The 22,030-nt window shown below is 39.1% G+C and overlaps 1 protein-coding gene across 2 annotated transcripts in view; it reads left to right on the top strand.

The window, feature by feature from the left end:
- ERCC6 (ERCC excision repair 6, chromatin remodeling factor) overlaps positions 1-22,030 on the top strand; it is a 78,413-nt gene that overhangs the window by 36,970 nt on the left and 19,413 nt on the right. For both annotated transcript variants that reach the window (XM_011287260.4, XR_002146483.3), the window contains exons 7-10: positions 1,478-1,636; positions 8,271-8,406; positions 17,481-17,651; positions 18,100-18,276. In XM_011287260.4, the coding sequence (XP_011285562.2) occupies positions 1,478-1,636; positions 8,271-8,406; positions 17,481-17,651; positions 18,100-18,276 (643 nt within the window). The remainder of the gene's footprint in view (positions 1-1,477; positions 1,637-8,270; positions 8,407-17,480; positions 17,652-18,099; positions 18,277-22,030) is intronic.

Here is a 22,030-nt window from a genome sequence, read left to right as displayed (position 1 = left end):
TTTATTTTGAGAGAGAGAGAGCGAGAGAGCATGTGCATGTGCGCAAAAGCATGGCAGGGGCAGAGAGAGAAGGACAGAGAATCCTAAGCAGGCTCTTTGCTGACAGTGCAGAGCCTGACATGGGGATTGATCTCACCAACCACTGGGAGATCATGACCTGAACCAAAATCAAGAATCAGACGCTTAACCAGTGGCCACCCAGCTGCCCCCAAACTGTGATGGGGTGGAGCACTCATCAGCCTTGGTATTTTCTTTGGGGAAAAAAAAAGAAAAAACTGTAGATTTTATTGTCCTGTAAGTGTTTTTTGCCTTAGATTTTTTTTTTTTTTAAACTTGGTAATTTTCATACCATTCCATGATACTGTCTTTCCTTCACTCTCAGAAATGCCTCTTGCATTATTCCTTTTTTTAAGCTTCATTTTTAGATTATAAATTATGCCTTTAGTGGAGAAAGGAAAATACCAACTTTTTTTTTTTTTTTTTTTAGAGAGGAACATATTATTTCTTTTTTGTTTTATACTCCTTATTTAAAATTTTAATAGCTCTGGGGGCGCCTGGGCAGCTCAGTCGGTTAAGCATCTGACTTCGGCTCAGGTCATGATCTCGTGGTCGTGGGTTTGAGCCCCGCGTCAGGCTCTGTGCTGACAGCTCAGAGTCTGGACCCTGCTTTGGATTCTGTGTCTCCTTCTCTCTGCTCCTCCCCCACTCACACTCTTTCTCCCTCAAAAATAAATAAACATTAAAAAAATTAAAATTTTAATAGCTCTGATCTTTTTGTATTTATGATAAACTCTCTGAATCAAATTCTGCTTTAAAATATTAAAAAGATTTTTTTGTATTGTCTTTAAACTGTTCTTTTTTTGCATCTGCTAATAATATGACAGAATCATCTGTCATGTACTAATTTTGTGAGCAGCCCTTTTATTCAGACTTGTTTATGGCCTCAAAATTCAATTAAAATTTTCCTATAAAAAGATAATGTAATTGTCAAGTGACTTTTCAACAGTACATGCTGTAAATTGTGGTGTTCTGTCTTGCTTTTTGATGCTGCTGAGATAGAAAACGTAAATGTTAATGCCTCTTTTTCATAGACAAATTATTGGAACTTTATACAACTAAAGATATGTGAGATTTTTTTCCAGAAAGATATTGAATAAAAGACAATAAATTTTTGCTTGTTTACTAAGCTATTTCTAATGTTGAAAAAGAAATGAAATAGTCCCTAATTACCTCATCTATCAGTTTAATTAGAAATGTGTTAATGTGTTCTATAAAGAAAAATTTGTGATTTTATGCCTAGGTAATCAAAAATGTATGACCTTATAAATATAATACTCATGTAAAACACACATCCGGCATGTTTCTCTGACTGGTACTAGAACCTAGTCAAATGATTAATTCATGAGTACTTTCTGTTATGATCTGTATTATCCACCATTTGCCATTTTCTCTTTCTTGTTGGTGTTTGTTGTTGTAGGTACCAGCAGACAGGTGTTAGGTGGCTGTGGGAATTGCACTGCCAGCAGGCAGGAGGAATTCTGGGAGATGAAATGGGATTGGGCAAGACCATCCAGATAATTGCCTTCTTGGCAGGTCTGAGCTACAGCAAGATCAGGACTCGTGGTTCAAATTACAGGCAAGTGCTCCTCTGCAGACTGTCAGTCTGTGGAGCTCAATTAATATTTCATCAGATGTATTGCTGTGGAGGAGGGTCTTGTGAATTATTGATGACATTTCAATTACAATATTCCTTTAATTCTTTTAGTGGGGGACATCAAAGGAAAATTTTTACGAGACAATGGAGCTGTAGGGCAGGAGAAATTAAACATGTAACACTTTTAATGAATTCCAGGCATTGATGCTTCATTTTGCAGATGAGCCCCACTAGATATTTTGGGTCAATACAGTGTCTAAGGTTAGCTTCTACAAATGGATTGTTTACAAACTCAATTATGTTAATATCGATAGTTTACACAATATGGAATTTTAAATTGGGCATAATACCTTTAGTTCCATTTATTAAATTTTACATTAAAATATTTTGTTCTGGCAGGAGACCAGGTGAGCATTACAGTAAGTGCAAAGTCTATTCATGGGGAAGGTTGGAGCTTTGGAGAAGCCATTCTGCCGAATTTCTTTTATAATCAGTATGCTCGATAGCATTTATAGATAGTGCTTTTTTTTTTTTTTTTACATGAAATTACTTGTCTGCTCACTCTGCTTTCTTCTCCCTCTCCTAATCTTCAAGATTTTTATATCAACTCTAAAGCCAAAGCCTAAATGACTGCCTAAAATGATAGAAAATTATGTTTAGATTGCAATCTTTATTTTCTTTAGGAATTGAAATGAACTATTAAAGCTTTGGTATTCTGAAAGAATAAGCATTTAAACTATCAGTTCAGTGTGTTGGGATTGAAGTATTTTATCTTGAAATACAGTGAGCATTTATTTCCGTATTGAAGCTATAAATTGGCTCTGTGTAAATCAGTATTGGTAAAACTATTAGTAGGTAAATCGTGTGGGGTATTTATTCTTGAACCCAAATAATCTGAGAGCTCCTTGTATTTGAATAGGTTTATCTAATGGGTAACAATAGCAAGATATCTACCAAATGGTTATGTTGTAGAAACCTCAGACGTTTACTAAATAGGGTTTGGAGATACCTTTAACATAGTGTCAATGTGCTTGAAGTCAGCAACTGCAGAAAGTTACTGTCCTGCACTCTGGTTTATCCCCAGAGAAATGTTTAGTAGGGAGCCAAATGCAAACCATAAACTATTGAGTAAAGAACTTTTTTTTTTTTTAATCTTCAGTAGTGCTTTATTTTTCTTCGTTACCCTTCCATTAATTTAACAGATCAGCCTTCTCATGAGTGTTACTTAAAGTTTTAGAATATTTTAGGAATATTTATATGACATAAGAAAGGGAAAAAACATTTGGAGATTTAAAAATACTAAGTATTTTGTTATTACATGGAGGTTATACCGAAGCAGAGGTTTTGCTTCCAATATTAGAATTCTATTACATATTTTGCTTGGAAAGGTGGAAAGATTCCAGCCCGAGGGAAAAGTCATAGTTGAAAATGAACAGTTAGTGTGTTTTCTTCTCTATGAGTGTCAGTTTAGCATTTTAAAAAGTGCTTTCTGTGTTCTAAATAAGCGCTTTGATTGGCTTGGCTCTGCATGTCTACATGGGTGTTTTTTTGTTTGTTTGTTTCTTTCTTTTTGGATAACTGGAATGCCCCAAGCTGCCCCTGATGGTTTCTAAGACTGTCTTTCTTTCCTTAAATGATATCTGGGATTTTCTTATTTCCCATCTCTTATCTTTCCTTCCCTTTCTATTATCATGAAACTTGTGTAGAGTCTGATATGCTGGGCCTAGGAAAACTCAGGTCATCCCTGCAGTGTAGTTTTGATCTAAAAATTAAAACTTGCTCTCTGGAGTGGTGGCAGTCTGACGAGGAGGGAAATCAGGGTTAACGGTGAGCAGCAGCTGTAATCACTTAACCATCAATGCCCATATCCTCTGTTTCATAATGAAATAGTGTGGCATGCTGGACTGTAGCCCAGATTGTCTTTATTAAAATAGTATTGGTAGAAGTGGCTTCCCAGGATGCAGTTGTGTATCACCCAAACCACCGGGCCCTTTATGGATAGAGGTGTACTGGGGAGCTTGGTCCCCTCCACTTCCATGTGCCAGACCAAATTGTATCACATTTTCCTCACAAGTTTATAACATGTCCACCTCTGTAACTAGATGAACTTGGAGTTCTTCTTTGTGCTTATGTCCTAAAGAAAAATAGACAAATGGTCACGTGAAGTTCTGCATGAGCTGACATTGCTTCCTTGGCTATTTACATTTTCTCTGAACCCCTGCAAGCCGTAGACTTGGGGCCCTGACCTGAGATGGTCTTCGTGTTGCAATTTTATGGTCCATGATCATTAAAACAGTGTAAATCTCTGGGATGCCAAGAAGAAACTTGATGGTAAAGAAGTTCTTTTGGTTTTGTTTTTTAATGTATTTTGCATGTGTGTTTGGTTTTAAAAGAGGGAGTAGCTTATTACATGCATTTGTAAAAATCTATCCCAGATCATCATGTATACATACTACCTTCTCTTCCTGGGGCTGTTCCTGTTATAATGATAGGCCCCCTGAATTTCATGATGGAGAGAAAATAAATTACTTACCTTTCAAACTTCAGTTAATAGAGTCTTGGATATCATTTAGTAATTTTCTGGTTACCAATAAGTGGCCTGAAAAAATTAATGAACTTCCAAAGGTAAATATTTTACTTTGTAATTCCTGGTAAGTTCTAACCAATGTATAGCAGATTTCCATCCTGCAGGTTGAAGTATTTGACTGTTGGAGCTATTGCCTTGCCCTAAACTCATTAGATAATCAATGATAATCAAAGATGAAAGAAATTTTAGCCAGTTTGGTAATTGATGCTAATCATTCTAGTACATTTAGCCTTTTCTTATGCTCATCTCACTGGTATTGAGGATTGGAAAAGGGTGATTCAGTTGATGTGACTGTTAATGGATTTGATTGACCCTTCTGTGGTTCAGGAACAATCTAGGTCTGTTCCTAGATTTCCACTCAATGTGAAAATCTTCATAGTCTTCTAATAGAGGGAAAATGGCAGAAATTAAAGGGTATAGTAATGCCAGATAGATGATTAGCTAGAATAAAATATTGGCCTTAAATGACAAAGTGTGAGTCATCAATGTAGCCGTTTGCAGAAAGCATGTGATAAAAAGAAAAAAATGCTGTATAACTGAATACAGTGTGTATGTATATTCATGATTACTTGAAAGTGAGTTTGTGAATATTTTAAAGAGGTTTTGGTTGGTTGTTTCCTAATCCCTGCTAAGTGCATATTGATGATAACTCTTGTTCCCCTTGGAGGATGTAAAGAAGCTGGTGCATTTAATCCTTTTAGAAAGGAATGTAGCCATGGAAGAGGCCAGAGCAAAGTCATGCCCTCCCCAGGGAGCTTGAGGTCCTGCATGGGACCTGCCCTTAGTGAGGAGCAGATTCTGGCTTGGGAATTCAGTGAGAAGTGTCAGTCTGTTGTAGCCTCTGACTTCTTGAGACCTTAATATGGAGCAGAGGGGCAGAGACAGTGACTGTAGCTGAAGGGTGGGAGGATTTAGAAGTGGGTGGAGGCACTTTGTCACATTGGAATATAAGGGTAAGCCTCATTTTGGTTATGGCCTGTTTTCTATTAGGTATTTTTGAGTTGTGCAGAAGATTATTTTTAATACATCAAGCACTGTGTGATTTATTCTGAGTAACCTACAAAAAATTTTTTTTAAGCTCAGGAATTATTTACTGAGCTGTAGCAAGAAAATAAAAATTACGTGATTCCCTAACTCAGAAATCATCTCTTTTAACATTTCAGTATATTTTCTAACAACGTTTAAGAAAACGTTTTCATTTAAAAAGGCCAATATACATTGTCTCCTGTGGTCTGGGCATTGAGATCATTTGAAGAAGAGGCCATTCCTACCCTCAAGGAGCTTAGGAAAGATCTAATACACATTTACGATAAGAGTGATATGTGTCACGGTAGGGTTAGTATGGGGTCCTGTCTAGTGTGGATATACCACAGAAGGATCCTTAACCTATCTGGAGGGAAAGAGGAAGACCCTGGAGAAGCTCAAGAGCTAAAGCACAAGTAGATGGCAGTTAAGAGGGTAAGAGGGGACAAGGGGAAGGTTGAGAGATCAGAGGAGTATGTATTTTGTAGAAACTGAAGACAGCACTGGCAGGTGGAGTGCTGAACCACAGAGGCAGATGTTGGGATGGGGGCAGTGAGAGAGGTGAGGCTGAAGAGGTGAGCAGAGGTCAGATCCTTGTGGTCTCATAGGCCAGCTTAAGGTGTGTAGATTATTCAAGCGCAGTGGGCAAACACTGAAGGCTTTCAAGCAAAGGGATGAGACATTCAGATTTTGCCTTTCTGAAATGACTGTGCTAAAAAGTGTAGTAACCTGGGTAAGAGGTGATAGTGGCCAGAACTGGAGCATTAACAGTGTAGATGGAGAGAAGGGTGCCTTTCAGAGGGATTTAGGAGGTAGACATGGCATGAAGTCAGCATAGGTTGGGTATGGTAGAGAACAAGAGGGACAGATCAGTGAGGAAGCATGCATTTCTAATTCGGATACCTGGACAGTGGGTGACAGTTCTTTCCATTGGGTTTGGAAACATGGGAGGAGGGCGAGGTAGAGAAGAATGATGTGTGGTGCTGTGGGGACATCTAAGTCAGCCAGCAATTAGACATTCAAGAATATGGTACTTTGCAGTTCAGGAAAGAGATCTGAGGTGGGGACCTAGATTTGAGGGCATCAGTGTAAAGGGAGAAATTACAACTATGGGAATTAATGAGGTAGCTTGGGGAAAGCATATGCAGTGTGCATCTAGCATCAGATATTCAGCATCCTTTTGGGGCAGAAAAAGGTGGGGGAGGGGGAGAGTGGCAGTGACTCTGCCCCAGAATGAGTGAGAGGTAAGGACAGGCAAAGGGATTGGTCAGACAAAAAAGGGATGCTTTTTCCACTGTAACAGGGGGAAAGGGCAGGATGGTACACATGCAGTGAGTTACCTGTGGTGTGCAGTGTATCAGGATATTTTTCCTGCCAGTAAGGGAAACCTTATGTCGAGTCGATGTTCACAGTACGTGTAGTATACCTAAGAACCTATGGAGGAGGTGGGCAGTGGACACAGTATGATCAGCAGCTCAGTGATGTGATCAGGGACCCAGGGACTTCAGTTTTCTCCTATGGCCAGTTCTTAGTCATCAGGTCTCCTTGCACTGTAACCCAACTGCCCATCAGCCATTGGTAAGAGCACCCAAAAGAGCAAACTCTGCCCCAGCCTAGAATGGAAGTCCATCCTTACCCTGAGTGAACCAGGCTTGCCAGGCCCTGAGTGGAAGAGTGAGCATCGCCAGGGGGTACTGTGTGCTGACTGCTGTGCGTGAACCAGGGTTCCTGCTTTTCCCCTCTCGACTCAGCCAGGCAGTCGTCAGTCCCATCAAGTACATGTGTGGGAAGGAAGAGAGGATACCTAACAAAATGGTGGTTCTGTTAGGAAGGAGAGAGGAGAGATGGATGTTGAGATAGGGGCCACCAGGACCAATCTACCGGCTCTCCGTGTGTAAGTGAGATGGGATGATTCCATAATTTGGTTTTTTAAAAGACTTCTTATGAGTATTATTCCAGCTTTTTAAATATTCTTCAAAAATGATTTTAATGGTTACATGATATTCAATCTTATTTAACAAGCTTGTAATATTTGCTATCTGGCCCTGTTGTGAGCATTTTACAGGTGTTAACTGATTTAATCTTTATATAACCCTATATGATCAGTACTATTATTATTCCCATTTTAAGATGTGAAAGCTGAGGTTCAAAGAGGTTAAGTTGATGTGCCCAGGATCTTGCACTTTATGTGTGCAAGAGCACACATATGTGTGCAGAGCTGGAGTCCAGACCCACTGGCTTGTGCTGAATTAAAGAAATGGGATGGTTTGTCCAGTCGTTGTCTTTATGGACGTTTAGGTAGCACTCACTTTTTCCACAATGTAAATATGCTACGGTGCGTATCCTGGTACATAAATGTTTCTTCAGGATTGCTGGGTCAGTGGGTGACTGTCGTTAAGCCTCTTGCCACGTAGTGCTCTGTTGCTCTGTGAGAACAGTGCAGCTGTGCTCGTGGCATGGGCTTTCCAGTGGAAGCGGTCACTGTGGTGCCCTCCAGAGGAGCGAGCGGCACCACGCAGTGAAGGCAGGCTGTGGTGGGCAAAGACTGGCTCTAGGCCTTGCCGCGTCTGCTGGTAGCCATGTTGCCTCAGGCGTGCCGGCCTCCAGAGCCCCGGAACACTGCAGCATTCCTGTCCTCCTTACTTTCTAGGGCTGTGCAGTTGATTGAAATTGTGTGAGTGAAAACTCTTCATAGGCTGTAAAGCTTCAAACAGAAGATTCTCTTTGGTTTGAAGAAACCTGTAATATTTTCCCTTATCTGGAGAAGAGGAAAGGATTTTTGTTATGTAATTTTTGTTCAATTTCCATTTACTTTACTCTAGATTTCACTTACTGGGTTTTAACCTCAATAGCTTTTTCTTTAAAGAAAAAATAAATTTCCATAGCTAGGCTCTTCTTTTTTAAACTGTTAGCTTTCTACTTGTTTCCTTTTTTGTTTTTTAGTGCTTAATCACCCATATGCTGTCATTCATGGTTGTGTTTTCTTCTTGGATGTTTTGGGTGCAGGTTCAAGGGGTTGGGTCCAACTATAATTGTCTGTCCAACGACAGTGATGCATCAGTGGGTGAAGGAATTTCACACGTGGTGGCCTCCGTTCAGAGTGGCAATTCTGCATGAAACTGGCTCTTACACTCACAAAAAGGTAACACTATAATACTTCAGTACCTTATGGTTTGCTTGGTTTTAAAGTCTTCCATTTTACATATTTGTTTTCCCTCTGATGCCTATATTTCTCACATGTATGTTCGTATTTCTTTTCTGCATTAATCTTATTGTCACTGATTTAATTTAGATCTCTGTATTTTCAAAACAATTAGGAATGTAAGCTTTATCATTCTAACAGTTCATAGTGGTGTTGAGACATGTTTGTTGTCCAGCAAAATACAACTGGTCACAGACAGGGCACCACAAGCCTACTAGCATGAGTGGGACCGTACATCGGGGCTTACATAACAGTCAGCCAGCTGGATTTGGGGCATTAGTGGCCTTACACAGTTTAAGGAAAGAGTAATAGAACACCTCATTGGTAAATGCATTTAACGTGCTTTTAAATATATTCTTAGTGACGAAAGAACAATCTTCCTTTTTGCGAATTTCCTAATTTGTTTTGTTGCTTTTTAGTTAAGTTGCTTTTTTGGTCTCTGAATTCTTAGTCATCATGTAAGCATAACCACTGGATTTTGAAAGTTGAATTTCTACACTTATTTGTAGTTTTAGTCACATTAAAAAGGAAGTTTACCTGTGCTCCAATGGGTAGCATAGAGAGGTTGTATTATACTTTTAAATTCTCATCTCTGACCATCCAGACTCTGCCTAAATGAATAATTACCCTTCTTTGCTGTGGGTTTGCAGGTTACATTATTGACAGGAAGTGGCGGTTTGTTACGAGTTCTTTCTTTCCCAAGTCTTTGGGGCTCTTGAGTGAGCTCTTGTGTTCCCCCCACAAGAGCAGCGTACCTGAAAGAGCTGCTGAATGTTTGCTTCACTGAGGTGGATGCATGTGAGCCACTAAACTCCACTTTCCGCGGGTTCACCCAGTACTCCTTTCCTCCCAGAGTCCCATTTTGTTCATGATCGTGAGTAAGTGGAACTTTTGATAGAAGTGAATAAGGACTGTTTATAATTTGGTAGCTCAAGGTTGGTGAGATGGAATCTTGGTTATAGTAGCTGCTGTTAAAATCAGTCGACTTTGCCCTGAATTTTAAGTGATGGTAACAAGCTGAATTAAAATAATTAATGAAGTAGGGTTAATGCTGTGATCAAAACAAAACAAAACAAAAATCCAGTGATTTTTAACAGCATGAAAATAACAGTTCAGATTGTTCTTTTTAGTCAAACTAAATTGTAACTATCTTTCCATCAACCCTGTAAAACATTTTTGATGCCTTTTTTCACTTGTCTGTCTGTTGATGTTTCTTAATGTTTTATGTTGCAAACTCTTGCAGCAGGATTCATTAGTTGATGCTTCTCTTTAAGAGGTACACTTTTCATATGTTCCCCTTCAACCTTTTCTTTTCTTTTGGGATACTGAAGGGCATTTATTCACTTTCACCGTATATCGTGGCTTACCTGCATTTCCTCTTTTATTTTAAACTGAAGAACTGTCTTCATGTAAGTGTAAGGTCTCTGTTGGTGCGACTTGCTTCCTTGTTTGGAGGGCAGAACTTTAAAGAATAGATATTTCACTTTTGTTTACAGTGGTTTCATCTTCTGAGGTCGTTTTGCACACACAGACACCTGCATACATATGAATGTTCATAATTTTTTCAGTGCTTTACCATTTACCAAGGACCTTAATCTGAAGTTTCTTATTTAACTTTTGAGGAAAAGCTGTAGACTTGTGTTTTTCCTCTGACCCTTAATTAACTCTACCATTTCTTTTCCATTATGAAGTATTCCAGATCTCTAAAGATGTAAGTTGTTATGCAAAAGATAAAAAAGATGTTCATTTGCATCTTACAGACTAGTCTTGACTTAGAAACACAATCAGTTTATTACTCATTATTGTTAGTATCAGTTTGTTATTTGTGATGAGGACACATTGAAAATACTTTAAATCCTTTGCACAGACCTTGTTACTAACACTTCCTGAGATCAGAACTCCAGCTGTTGGATTCAAACACCAAAGTGACATTTGATACCTTTGCCCCTTCCTTTTATATTTATGTGTGAAGATCTTTGTCACCACCCCATGCATTCCTGTTGGCTTACAGATAATGTGTTACATTGCAGTACAGTTTATGTTTTTTAGTCATATTTCAAATATTCTGTCATTGCTAGTCTGACGTCTAACCCAGCATGTAATGCCTAACTTACTTTCTGTCCTTATCAGCTGAGATTCTTTTTCTCCATGGTGGGGCTTTCTGTGTCCAGTAGCTGTCCTATCTAAATGTGATAATGGTGCTCTGGCATAGGGACATTCAGTGATAGAGAAAATACAGAAGAGAAATTCTCTTTAGAAAATTTAAAAGTAATAATTCAAGAATTGTTCTCCTTATTCAAGTAGATTGTCTTGATTTTCCTAATGATTTGTTGTAGCTGATATGGTATAAAAATTTAAAAACTAGAAAAAAATTTCATTTAGAGAACAGACATCAAATGATCAAACCATTTCTGAATGGAACACATCTATCATTCTTCTTCCTTACATTGCCTTGTAGCTTCCCACCTCTCTCACCATGTGACCCTATATTATCTTTGTTACTATTGTATTTGATTGACAGCATAATTTAGAATTATCAAGTGCAAACCCAGGAGCCATGCAAAAATATATGTGGCTAATATTTCAGCCAAACAATCAAATCGGATAAAGACATTTTCAGTCTTCTGAATCATCTTTAATGGTCAATTGAAATCTCATCTAATAGGAATCTAAGATTTTCCATTTCTCATTATGTTTCATGATCCCTTTTTTCTAACATAGAGAAACTTGATATGAGTCAATTAGCATACATTTGTTGAATAACTATAAACATGATATTGTATGTATTTGATGCTGTTAGGGCTCCAAAAAATGGATGTGATGTTTTTAACTGACCTTGAAAAGCTAACCATTTTCTTGGGGAAAGAAAATATATGAAAAGATAATAAAAGAAGGCAGTTTTGTGATACTTCTCACATAATTCACAGTGGGTGGTGGCGTCTTTAGCACTGTTATGAAGTTTAATTATTAAGGACCCTTTTTTCAATTTGTTGGAAGATACATAATGAGAAATTTCATGCTTATATTCTGAAACAGTTGTCACTTTGTCTCTCCTACCTTTTCCTGCTATGTAGGATATAGTAATTAAGTGGAATATTTTCGATAATTCAAAGAGTTTAATCTCACTTTGACAAACTTGTGGCACTTAGAGGCAGAAGAGTGGGAAATGCAACAATAGCTTAAAGGCTCCAAAGCATACATTTTGTCATTACCAGACTAGGGTTTCAATCTTGGATTTGCCGTTTGATAGCTTTGTGACCTTGGGCAAGTCATTTAGCTTCTCTGAACCTAGTTTGATGTCCTGAAAAATGAGTATTTTTTGGTAATTTTGTGAAGAGTTATTGGGGTAATAGATGTACACAAAAGCTTAGTGTTGTCCTTGGCATGTAACTCAGTTAATTCTTACTGTTAAAAACAAAGAATGTTGTAGACTCCTTCTCAGTAGTCAAGAAAAGATGCTCTGATGTTTCTGACTGATTGAGTATAAATACATTCTAGATAGAAGGTTCACACTTGCTTTATCAAACACGTTCGTGGGCATTCACTTCTAGACCTTTTTTTCTCACATCCAGATACGTTTGGCCCCAAATGGAAACAATGAAATAGCATGTTGAAATTCTTTTTGCAAAATGCAAGTTACGATTAAAGAACAAACCACAGGAAAACGTGGCTGTTTGATGAAACTGCCATCATGTGTTCTTTAAAAAAAGGCCTGTTTTCTGGAATGCTAGGAGTCAAAAGACTTGGCTTTTTAACGAGCTGGAAGGGAGTCAAGTAGAGACATAACAGATAAAAGTAGAAAAGGACCACATGGTCCCTCAAGCATCCTAAATATTTCAGACCCATTCCAAGTACACAAATTATAACACAAAGTGATGTAATTCCTATTAACTTTAGAGACAGTGTATACACCTGATACAAGAAATGATAGATGCTATGCTTGTTCTGTGAAGTATATTGTAAAATTATGTTGCTGGAGCCCTTTTTTCTTCATTGTCAGCACAAATCCTTGTTTATTAAAGATTTAGCTTGAAGGAAATTTTAATTAATTACAGGTGCAGTAAATCCTGCCCGGGAAGCTGCCGTGCTGTGTTTACCGTGAATGGCCTTCATGTGCCTGTGCTCCACTCCGCTCTCCCCGCTGCCTGACAGTGTGATTTATGGCTGTTGTTTTCTACCAGTCCACTGTTTGCCCTCTAGGAGGGATTGGTCTCCTGAGCCTCCATAATAACAGCAGCACTTCCACAGACATCTTTTAATGACAACAGCACTGCATTCAGTAAGTCAGGCTAATTGCAGATGTACCCTATTAATTGCAAAAACTAGGAGAGGTTACATATTTTACAAGCTTTTAATTTGAAACCGCCCGAGATGATTTGTCTTAAGTGTTTGGATAGAGACGTCCATAATATTCAACAATTCACCATTATTGAAACTCCAGTCTAGGCAGTTATAGAATTCTGAGATTGAATCAGGTGAAAACAAATAATCTTAGATGGTGTTTTTACCCAGTGGCTGTTAAGTGGAGGTTATATTTTCAATAGGGATATTTTTTTAAAAAGATTCTTACTCTTTTTATAAAAGTGTCCTTTTGATTCTTAATCACTGTCATATATCTTCTGAATATGGTAGAAATTCTGTATTTCTATAGCTTAACATTACAGAACTTTCCAAATAAACTTTGATCCTTATACCTGCAAAAGAAGCTGAACATGGTTCCACTGGTGTGTATTTGACGGGCTTGGCATCTCATTTGTTTAACTCTGTTGAAGTGATGTCCAGAATCCAGTTTGGAGCAGTATTCCTGGGGGGTTAATGGAATGACCATCCTGAATCTAACAGGAGTTTCAGGGTCATGAGCAAGTAGGCCTACATTTGCGGGGTTTGGCTACAATGCAGTGGATGTTTTATAAACGTGAGTGGTAATTTGACTTGTGCTGTTTTTGAAGCCCCAAACATTTGTACTTGTTTTCACCCGCCTCTTCTCTCTATGTATACACAGAGCTCCAGGTCTAGAGGAGAAATTAAGCACTCACCTTCTGCATTTCAGTTTGCTATCTTCCTGGGTCCTACCTGCTTCATGACTTTGAGCAGCCACTGCTCTCCTGGAGGGGAAAATGGGGGTAGAGTTGTGGTAGCTGCCTGTCCACAGTCTCAGGGGAAAATATAGATGCAGAGGAATTATTAACATCTACTCGGGCTTCAAAAAATCGCAGGACTGACGGGATGAGGTGTTTGAGGTAGAGTAGTGCTTCTTTGGACAGCCTGCTTTTCTTCATGGGCGCTACTGGTAGCTGTGGTGGGGCCAGTGGCATTGGAATAGCAGCGTCGTAAGGGCAAAGTGGAGGGAGGTGAGTCCCAGGAGAACCTATATGTGTGTTTGTAAAGCTGTGAGCCCTGAGGTTTTTACTGTACATTCATCATAAGGTACAAAGTTGGGAAATGGTTAATCACGTGTGGTCTTCAGTGTAGTACTGTGCAGGCATTGAAAATTGGGAATAGGGGGATGGCAGAGTAGTAGTCATAATAATAATAATAATAATAATGATAATAATGATAATGATAATACAGATCTCCCGTCGAACCTTTAACATACCAGATATCCTAATTATCCTCTAAGGCAGTTTTATTAACTTGGAAGTTTTGAGTGTGTTATGACATGAGAAGGTCATTTCTCCCACTTTATATTTCTCTTTCAAAATTCTTCGGCTCCTGTTGTACCCTTTTATACTCTATTGAATTGAAAAATATTCCAATCCTAGTTTATTAACGTAATATTAAAGTCATTTTTGAAGATGTTGAGTTTTACAAAATTTGTATAATTGTGATGACATGAGTTATTACATCAGGTTTCCTAATATTTCGCTCTTGTATTCCTGTGATGAGCCTTATTAGATTAATATACTACTAGATTTTATTTATAAAGTAATGGATCTCTAGTAGGGAGTGCACACACGTGTGTGTTGTGTCTATTAGTTTTGAAAACAAGGTTTTACTAGTCTTACAGTAATGAATTGAAATGCATCCTGTCTTTTCCTGCTTTTTGGAACAGTTTAAACAACAGGATGGATTCTTACTTTACTCATGAAACCCTTTGGGTCTGGTTGACTTTTGGTGAGAAGAGCATACCATCTTTTTCAAGTTCTTCAGTAATTGGTCTGATCGGTTTGTCTCATTTTTCTTGGGTCCATTTTGGTACTTTATGTTTTTAATAGTCATCTTCTGTCAAAGTGTTCAGGGTTTTGGCATTAGCTCACCAGTGGTGTTGGTGAGAATACATATTTGTGTATTGTCTACATCTGGGTTGTATTCCTTTGACATTTCTCATGCGGTGCATCTGAGTCTGCTTTCTGGGCTGAGTTTACAGAGGTTTGTCTGGTCTTTTCAGTGAGCTGTTTCGATTTTTACTTTTTTAGTTCTACCAGGGTTTTTATTTTTATTTTTTTAATGTCCACTAATTTTTGTTTTTATCGTGTTCTCTCATTTTCCTTTTTTAGCAGACTGCATTGACTGCTTAGTTTGATTTCTGCCTCAGTGGCACGTAAAGAACGAGTATTCTCTGTGTGGTCAAAAGCTCTGCGGATAGCTATTACAAGGAGCTCATGGAGAGTGCACATCAGAACATTTGTATCTTAATTTTTGACCTTTTGTTTTCTTTAATCTTACTTTCTCTCTTCTGACCTGTCAAAAACTCTGGGAGGCTGTGGTCGGTTGTCCTGCAGGCTGTGGATGTACTGTTTCGTCAGTGCAGCTCTGAGTGCTTGTGCTCGTGGGTTGTTGTAGGGCTTTTTGGTAGACAGGTGCCTGGCCATGCCTGGCTCCTCTTCCTTGGTGTGTTGTCTCCTTTAAAATATCAAATGCCCCTCTTTTTTCTGGTCTGTTCCTTTTGTCTGATATTTGTATTTCTAGATCTGCCCTGTTTCTGTTTGCATTTCTTGGGTAATTCCCATATTTTCAACTTTCAGTGCCAGTCTAGTTTGGGTCTAAGGGTTTGGCTGTGTGTACCCACCCATTGGAAAGTCTCGCTGCTAATGACCTGCTATCGTTGTGGAGACCCCTGGTACATTTAGTCTGAAACCAGCTATTGTATTTTTTGTGTTCTATTTTCCAGACTTTTTTCCCCTATTTTCTCTTACCTTTCCCCCTTGATAATTCTACAGTCTGTTTCTTTTCTTGTATTTGTGTTGAAGTAGCAACTGTGGATCAGTAGGTGGGCTTGTTTTTTACAAATGTAAATCCAACCTATTTTTCTTTCACAATTAAGAACCACACAGTGTGTGTCACCTGTGCCCCTTTCTGTCCTTAGACAGGGTGGCATTTTTAGTACACTTTTATTTTCTCCGGTACACACTCTAGGTTTTGTTAAACCAAACAGGAATTACAGTGACACTTAAAAATATGCCCCTTTTTGTGTTTTAGATTTATTCTGAACAGTTTCATTAGCATTTAAAACAATGCTTTCATATTCACCTGCTGTTTTAATATAGGTTTCCCCACTACCCAAAAGTAGAGCGTTCCCATAAAACCTTTCATACACTGAAGTGGCATGAAGTGAAGAAGCCCTTGCCATTAATTTATATGGAAAAACGAGCATCCCCAGACCGCAAAAATAACCTCTCTAAGGCTTTTCTGATACTTTACGACACATCTTGCTAACATGCACAAAACAAGTCAAGATACAGCACCAAACGCATATGGACCCACTTCCAAGCACGGCAGCTTACTGCCAAGATGCTGAGTGTAGTTCCTGGAGAAGGAGCCTGGTGGCGCCACTCTAGTTGCCGGGGTGCATAATGCTTCTAGAATGGCTCCCTGCTAAACAAACACTGAACACTAATTTTGCTTTTCACCTTTTCTCATAAAAGCAAAATCCTCTTTGGATTTCTGTTGGTTGGCAAAAAAAGATACTAATATAGGTCTTTCCTAAAAGTGAAGTGGCTAGTTTGAAGCAGAGGATACCTGTCATTTATATTGAGAACTGGTATATATATATTACATGTAATTTTCCGTTAAATTTTTTTTTCTTTTACAGTTAAGTATGAGGCAGCATTGCCTAATATTTAGTTAATACTAGCTTTGGAGTTGGCTGCCTTTATACTTTCAAATCGTGACTCCTCCACTTACCAGCTGTGTGACCTGGTCTGTTACTGGTTTCCTCATCTGTAAAACAGGGGTTAGTAATAGGACCTCTGTCCTTTTTCATAGAGTTGCTGCAAGTGCTCTGTGTGTGATGAGCATTTCGGTTCAGGGAGCTCTGCTGTCGCCGTTCTGCAGAGTGCTGTGTGTTCTAGACACACTTTCTTCTGCCCTTGGAAAGGTACCATGTTCTTTGGTGCAGTCACCTCTCACTGGCTGGATATATAACATACCCTACCTAATCTGTCTCTAGCTTGTTTTCTGTTTCTGCCTGTCTAAAGGTGAATTTATTGTTTCTCTCAGGCATGACTGCTAGTCTGGATCAATGCAGAATTCCGGGGTCAAAGCCTTCCCCCTACAATTATGGAAAGATTGTCCCTTTGCTACCTTAAAAAAAAAATCATTGCTTTTATGTCCTTTTCTACTCTCTTCTCTCGGATTTCATGTTTTATACTGGTAGAGCTCCTGGATTTGTCTTGTCTCCTTGGTTTTTCTCTCATTTTCTTTTTCTGGTTTTAAAATAATCACTTCCCATCTCCTTGTTGATTTAAATTTAACAAGGATTGACACGGAAGGATATTTTAGAAAAATAAAAATTGGGTAAGTGTTTACATATTATAACTTTTTCTAGTCTTCTTTTGAGGCTCCCCCGCTTAATAGTAGATATGGTAGTCTGTGTGTACCACTTACAGATTAATGAAACATAAAGTAAACTTCCAGTGCTAATAATGTATAACTGTGTATATTATGTTTGTATACATTTTTTAAAAGTGCAATAGATTATATCATGATTGAAAGGTTGCCACTTAAAGAGTAACACTCATTTAACTTATTTAAATGAGCTTATTTAAAACTGGCTTTTCCATTTTATATTTTAGGAGAAACTAATTCGAGATATTGCTCATTGTCATGGCATTTTGATCACTTCTTACTCCTACATTCGGCTGATGCAAGATGACATTAGCAGGCATGACTGGCACTATGTGATATTGGATGAGGGGCACAAAATTCGAAATCCAAATGCTGCTGTCACCCTTGCTTGCAAACAGGTATGACCTTTTATAACTGGGGGATTTCCAGGTGAAAAATAGTGTTTAATTGAGAGTAACACACTTAGGGGCTTTGCATAAAGGATTTGAAATACACATTTTGCTTTAATGCAGAAAATTCTTTATTCTTGCCCATTATCATATTTTTAAAAATTCTAATTGTTCACATTACTAAATGTCTCTTTTAGGGGTCATTTGTTAAGATGTAACCAAACCTGACTCTGATCTGTAGTATTCAGCTTGAACAATAAGAAAAATTCTTCCCTATTTATTTACATGTAATTGAAGAATTAAAATTGCATGAAGTGTCTATGTTTTGGAGATGACTAAAATGATATGTAAAAGTGTTACAATTTAACAGGATTGCATGGGAGTATTTTGGGGTTGGGATGGTAGTCATCCCTTGGAAAGTGAATTTAATAAAAAAGTGTTTTCTTTCCCGAAATAGTTCCGCACCCCTCATCGCATCATCTTGTCCGGCTCACCGATGCAAAATAACCTCCGGGAGCTGTGGTCGCTCTTTGACTTCATCTTCCCAGGAAAGTTAGGCACGTTGCCTGTGTTCATGGAGCAGTTCTCGGTTCCTATCACCATGGGGGGATATTCAAATGCCTCCCCAGTACAGGTAATGTATTGGGCAGGTAATACTTCAGGCATTTTAATATTTAAATGTGCCTACTAAGTACTATACTTTGTAGCCAAGTCATTCATAATATAAGGGAAATGACCAAGTTTATAAACCAGTATCTGCCAAAAATCACAAAATCATTTGTGCTTGATAGCATATATTTTTCCAGATGAGTTTTAAAAACTCATGTAAAGTATTCAGGAGCAGTCAGAATTATGAAACAAGGATGAATCCGTTCTGGACAGTATATAATTTAGTACATCTTACAAGGTAGTGTAAAAGCTTAGAAAAGGGGAAGCCAGGGATGATTGAGTTGTTCAGAGAGGACTTAATGCAACACTCAAGTGACCCTTAACATGATTCTGGGAAAACAGGCTAAGAAAAGTGAGAGCATTCTATTTATTTATTTATTTATTTATTTATTTATTTATTTATTTATTTAATATAATTTATTGGCAAGTTGGCTAACATAGAGTGTATACAGTGTGCTCTTGGTTTTGGGGGTAGATTCCTGTGTTTATCACTTACATACAACAACCAGTGCTCATCCCAATAAGTGCCTTCGTCAGTGCCCATCACCCATTTTCCCCTCTCCCCTGCTTCCCCCCCCCCCCCCCCCCCCCCCGCCAATCAACCCTCAATTTGTTCTCTGTATTTAAGAGTTTCGTATGGTTTGCCTCCCTCTAAGAAGAGCGAGGGCATTCTAGATTAGGGCAGCAATATGAATGCAGCCACGTTATATGGCCACGGGCAGTGAAGAGACATGCCTGATTGCACTGGAGATGCTTGTGAGATATATCACAGGGAAGGTGCGGATGCCAGAAATGGGGGCCTTGAAAGGGATGCAGGCAGAGGTGCTCAGGCAGCAAAGAGCCACAGAAGGTATCCAAGTAGGAGGCTGAAAGGAGGTTGCTCTCGGAGAGTCACCCAGGCTGCAGATGGTTGTGGGAGGGAGGCTGGCTTTGAGGGACCCTCAGGAATCGTTAGGAGTGAGGATGATGAGGACCTGGGCCTGGACTTGGGCAGTGGTTCTTAGGAGGAAGGTGAAGAGCAAAAGCTCTAAGTGGCATCTTTGTAGGCAGAAGAAATAAGACGTGGGGGCCGACAAGATAAAGGAAATGGAGCGGACGTGGTGAGCTTGCTGCAGCAGACCCTGAGGTTTTAGGTCTGGGTGACTGGGAAAAGGGAGTTGCTCCGAGAGGAACGTCAGGAGGCTGACCTGAGGGCAGTTTGTGGCACTTGGAGGCAGGCTTCGGCCTCAGTGAGGAGCAGGGTCTCTGCACAGACCTCCTGCGGGACTTGTACCTGCCAGGTCATGACTGACCCAGAAATAAAGCCATCCACCAAAAGAGACATTTACGTGTTTTAAAATATTTAGAGAAAGAATTTTAACCCTTTAAAATTAGAGGATTATTAAAACCATTTTAATACCTTTTACATTTTGAGATGGAATGACTTATAACTAACTTTTATAAGAGTCTTCTTCCTCCACTGAGTTCTTGTTGTCCATCATTTATACCATTCTCTTAACAAATTTTTACTTTGAAATAATTTCAAACTTAACAGAAAGTTGCAAGAATTGTAAAAAGAACTGTTACACTCTTCACTAGATTCACCACTTGTTAGCATTTGCTGACATTTTGCCACCTTTGTTAGGTCTTTCCTTCTCTCTTCCCCATCTCTCTGTACATGTGCATGCAAATTTATACGGATTTGTGTGAATCATCTGAGAGCAAGTTGCAGACATTATGCCCTTTTCCTCCAGATCCTTCAGGGTGTATTTCCTAAGAACATAGCCACAGTAAAAACATCAAAATCAGAAGGAAATTCAACACTGGTATAATTCTGAGGTGTAGTCATTCACATGTTGCCAGTTGTTCCAGTACTTTCCCTGCTTAGTCCTCCTTTAATCTGCAACAGTTCCTCTGTTTTTGTTGTGCCTTTCATGACTTTGATAATTTTAAAGACTATAGGCCTGTTGTTTTGTAGAAAGTGCCTCACTTTGGGTTTGTCTCACATTCTCTGTGACTTGCGTTTCTCAATTCTTCACATGTGGAGGCTCATGCTGTTGGCCTGTCCCTTCATTGGTGGTGGTTGTAGTTGGTGGTGGTGGGTAAGGTGGGTATTTACCAGATCTCTAAACTCTTTGAAGTTAACCACTTCCTTCGGAATTAATAAATCACTTATGGGGAGAGACTTTGAGACCTGTAAACATGGTCTTGTTTCTTCTTTGAAGGCCTTGTTTCAGAAGTTTGTGTACTTCTCTTTTTTTCTCTTTCTTGGTTATGAGGTCCTTGGGAGCAGAGGTGTTGTTTTTACATTTGCTTTTATACGTCCATGGTTGCCATCAATTACTGAATCCCAAGAAGATAGTCTGTCAGCAGATAATTTATTGTGTCAGGCTGGGGCTAAAATGATGAGAAGTGGCTGGCAACCAGAACCTTACCTTGAATAGTATCCACTCCAGTGGTGGGTGCGCAGTGGGAACGTGATAAACAGATGATCGTAGTGCAGGGTAATGAGGACTGTGATCAGGGGAGATAATGCAATATCAGAGCTTGTGGGAGTCAAGAAAGGCTCCCTGGGAGAGAGAGGATTATGCTAGGCTGAGGAAGGTGAGGGAGAAGAACATTAACTGCCAAGAATATGGACTGCTTCTTGGATTTGCATGTTAATAAGCTTGTGCGGGGATTTTAGAACTGAAAAGAACCTCCTCATTTCTTGCTCAAGGTTATTGAGACTCAGTGGTTTGGTGACTGGCATAAGGTCACTCAGCTCTGGAACAGGCAGAACTGGGGAGTGATAATCACTCCACCTTGACAGGAGTAGGAAGGAAGCACGGGCGTGCTCAGCTAGGTCTCCATTTTCCATGGTACTAGAGAGTTGGGAGGGATAGTTAAGAGAAATACAGTTGGATCCCCACCATGTATGTTTATTCACGGAGAGACAGAGAGGCAGATGGGGAGTAAATATAGAATCAGCTTTATTGCATGAAGCACAGGATAGCCTAGGAAAGTTGCACTGAGAACATGGCTTGATATCCAGGCTAAAATTGGGTTTCTTGGTGTTCCTTGCTCTCTCATCTCCACCCCATTCCAGAGCTTTAGATCTTTCTTTGAAGAGAGTTGGGTATGAAAAACAGACCCATCCCCAGCCACTCTGAGGTCTGACCCCTGTGAGTTCACCACAGTAGGCCAGGAGCAGAGAGGGGTGGGGGAAGGAGAATTCTCCAGAGGGGTGGACAGACAGAAGAAAGAGTGGGAATGAGTAGCCAGGCGACCCACCAGCCCGGCCCTGGTTTTCCTGAATCATCATCCACTCACCCATGCTTCTGGAGATCAGAAATGTGGGTAGAGGTGGGGATGTGGGGACAGTTTCCTTAACATAATGTATATATTTTTAGGAAGAATTTAAACCGTGCACTTGCTTCCTTGGTGGGACTATAATGTCATGTTAAATTTTGAAATTTATCATCTCTGTATTACAAACAATAATATGTTCCTGATCATCATCTTCAGGGTAATTTTTATCAGTGTCTGAATGATACATTTATGAGGTTACCTATAATTAAAAGTTGTTTATTGAACTTGTTTGTTTATTGTCTACTATTCCAAGTAAATCCTGTTTTTATATTTATATATGCCCATACACACAAGATACACACACATACATGCACATAACATGTCTACAGACTCGAGTAAGGTGTTCTTAGGGTCTTTTAAAATGTTTTTTACATGTCACTTTTTCACAT

Source organism: Felis catus, chromosome D2 (assembly GCF_018350175.1).
Source record: "Felis catus isolate Fca126 chromosome D2, F.catus_Fca126_mat1.0, whole genome shotgun sequence".
NCBI classification, from domain to species: domain Eukaryota; kingdom Metazoa; phylum Chordata; class Mammalia; order Carnivora; family Felidae; genus Felis; species Felis catus.
This window is presented reverse-complemented; position numbering and strand designations above follow the sequence as displayed.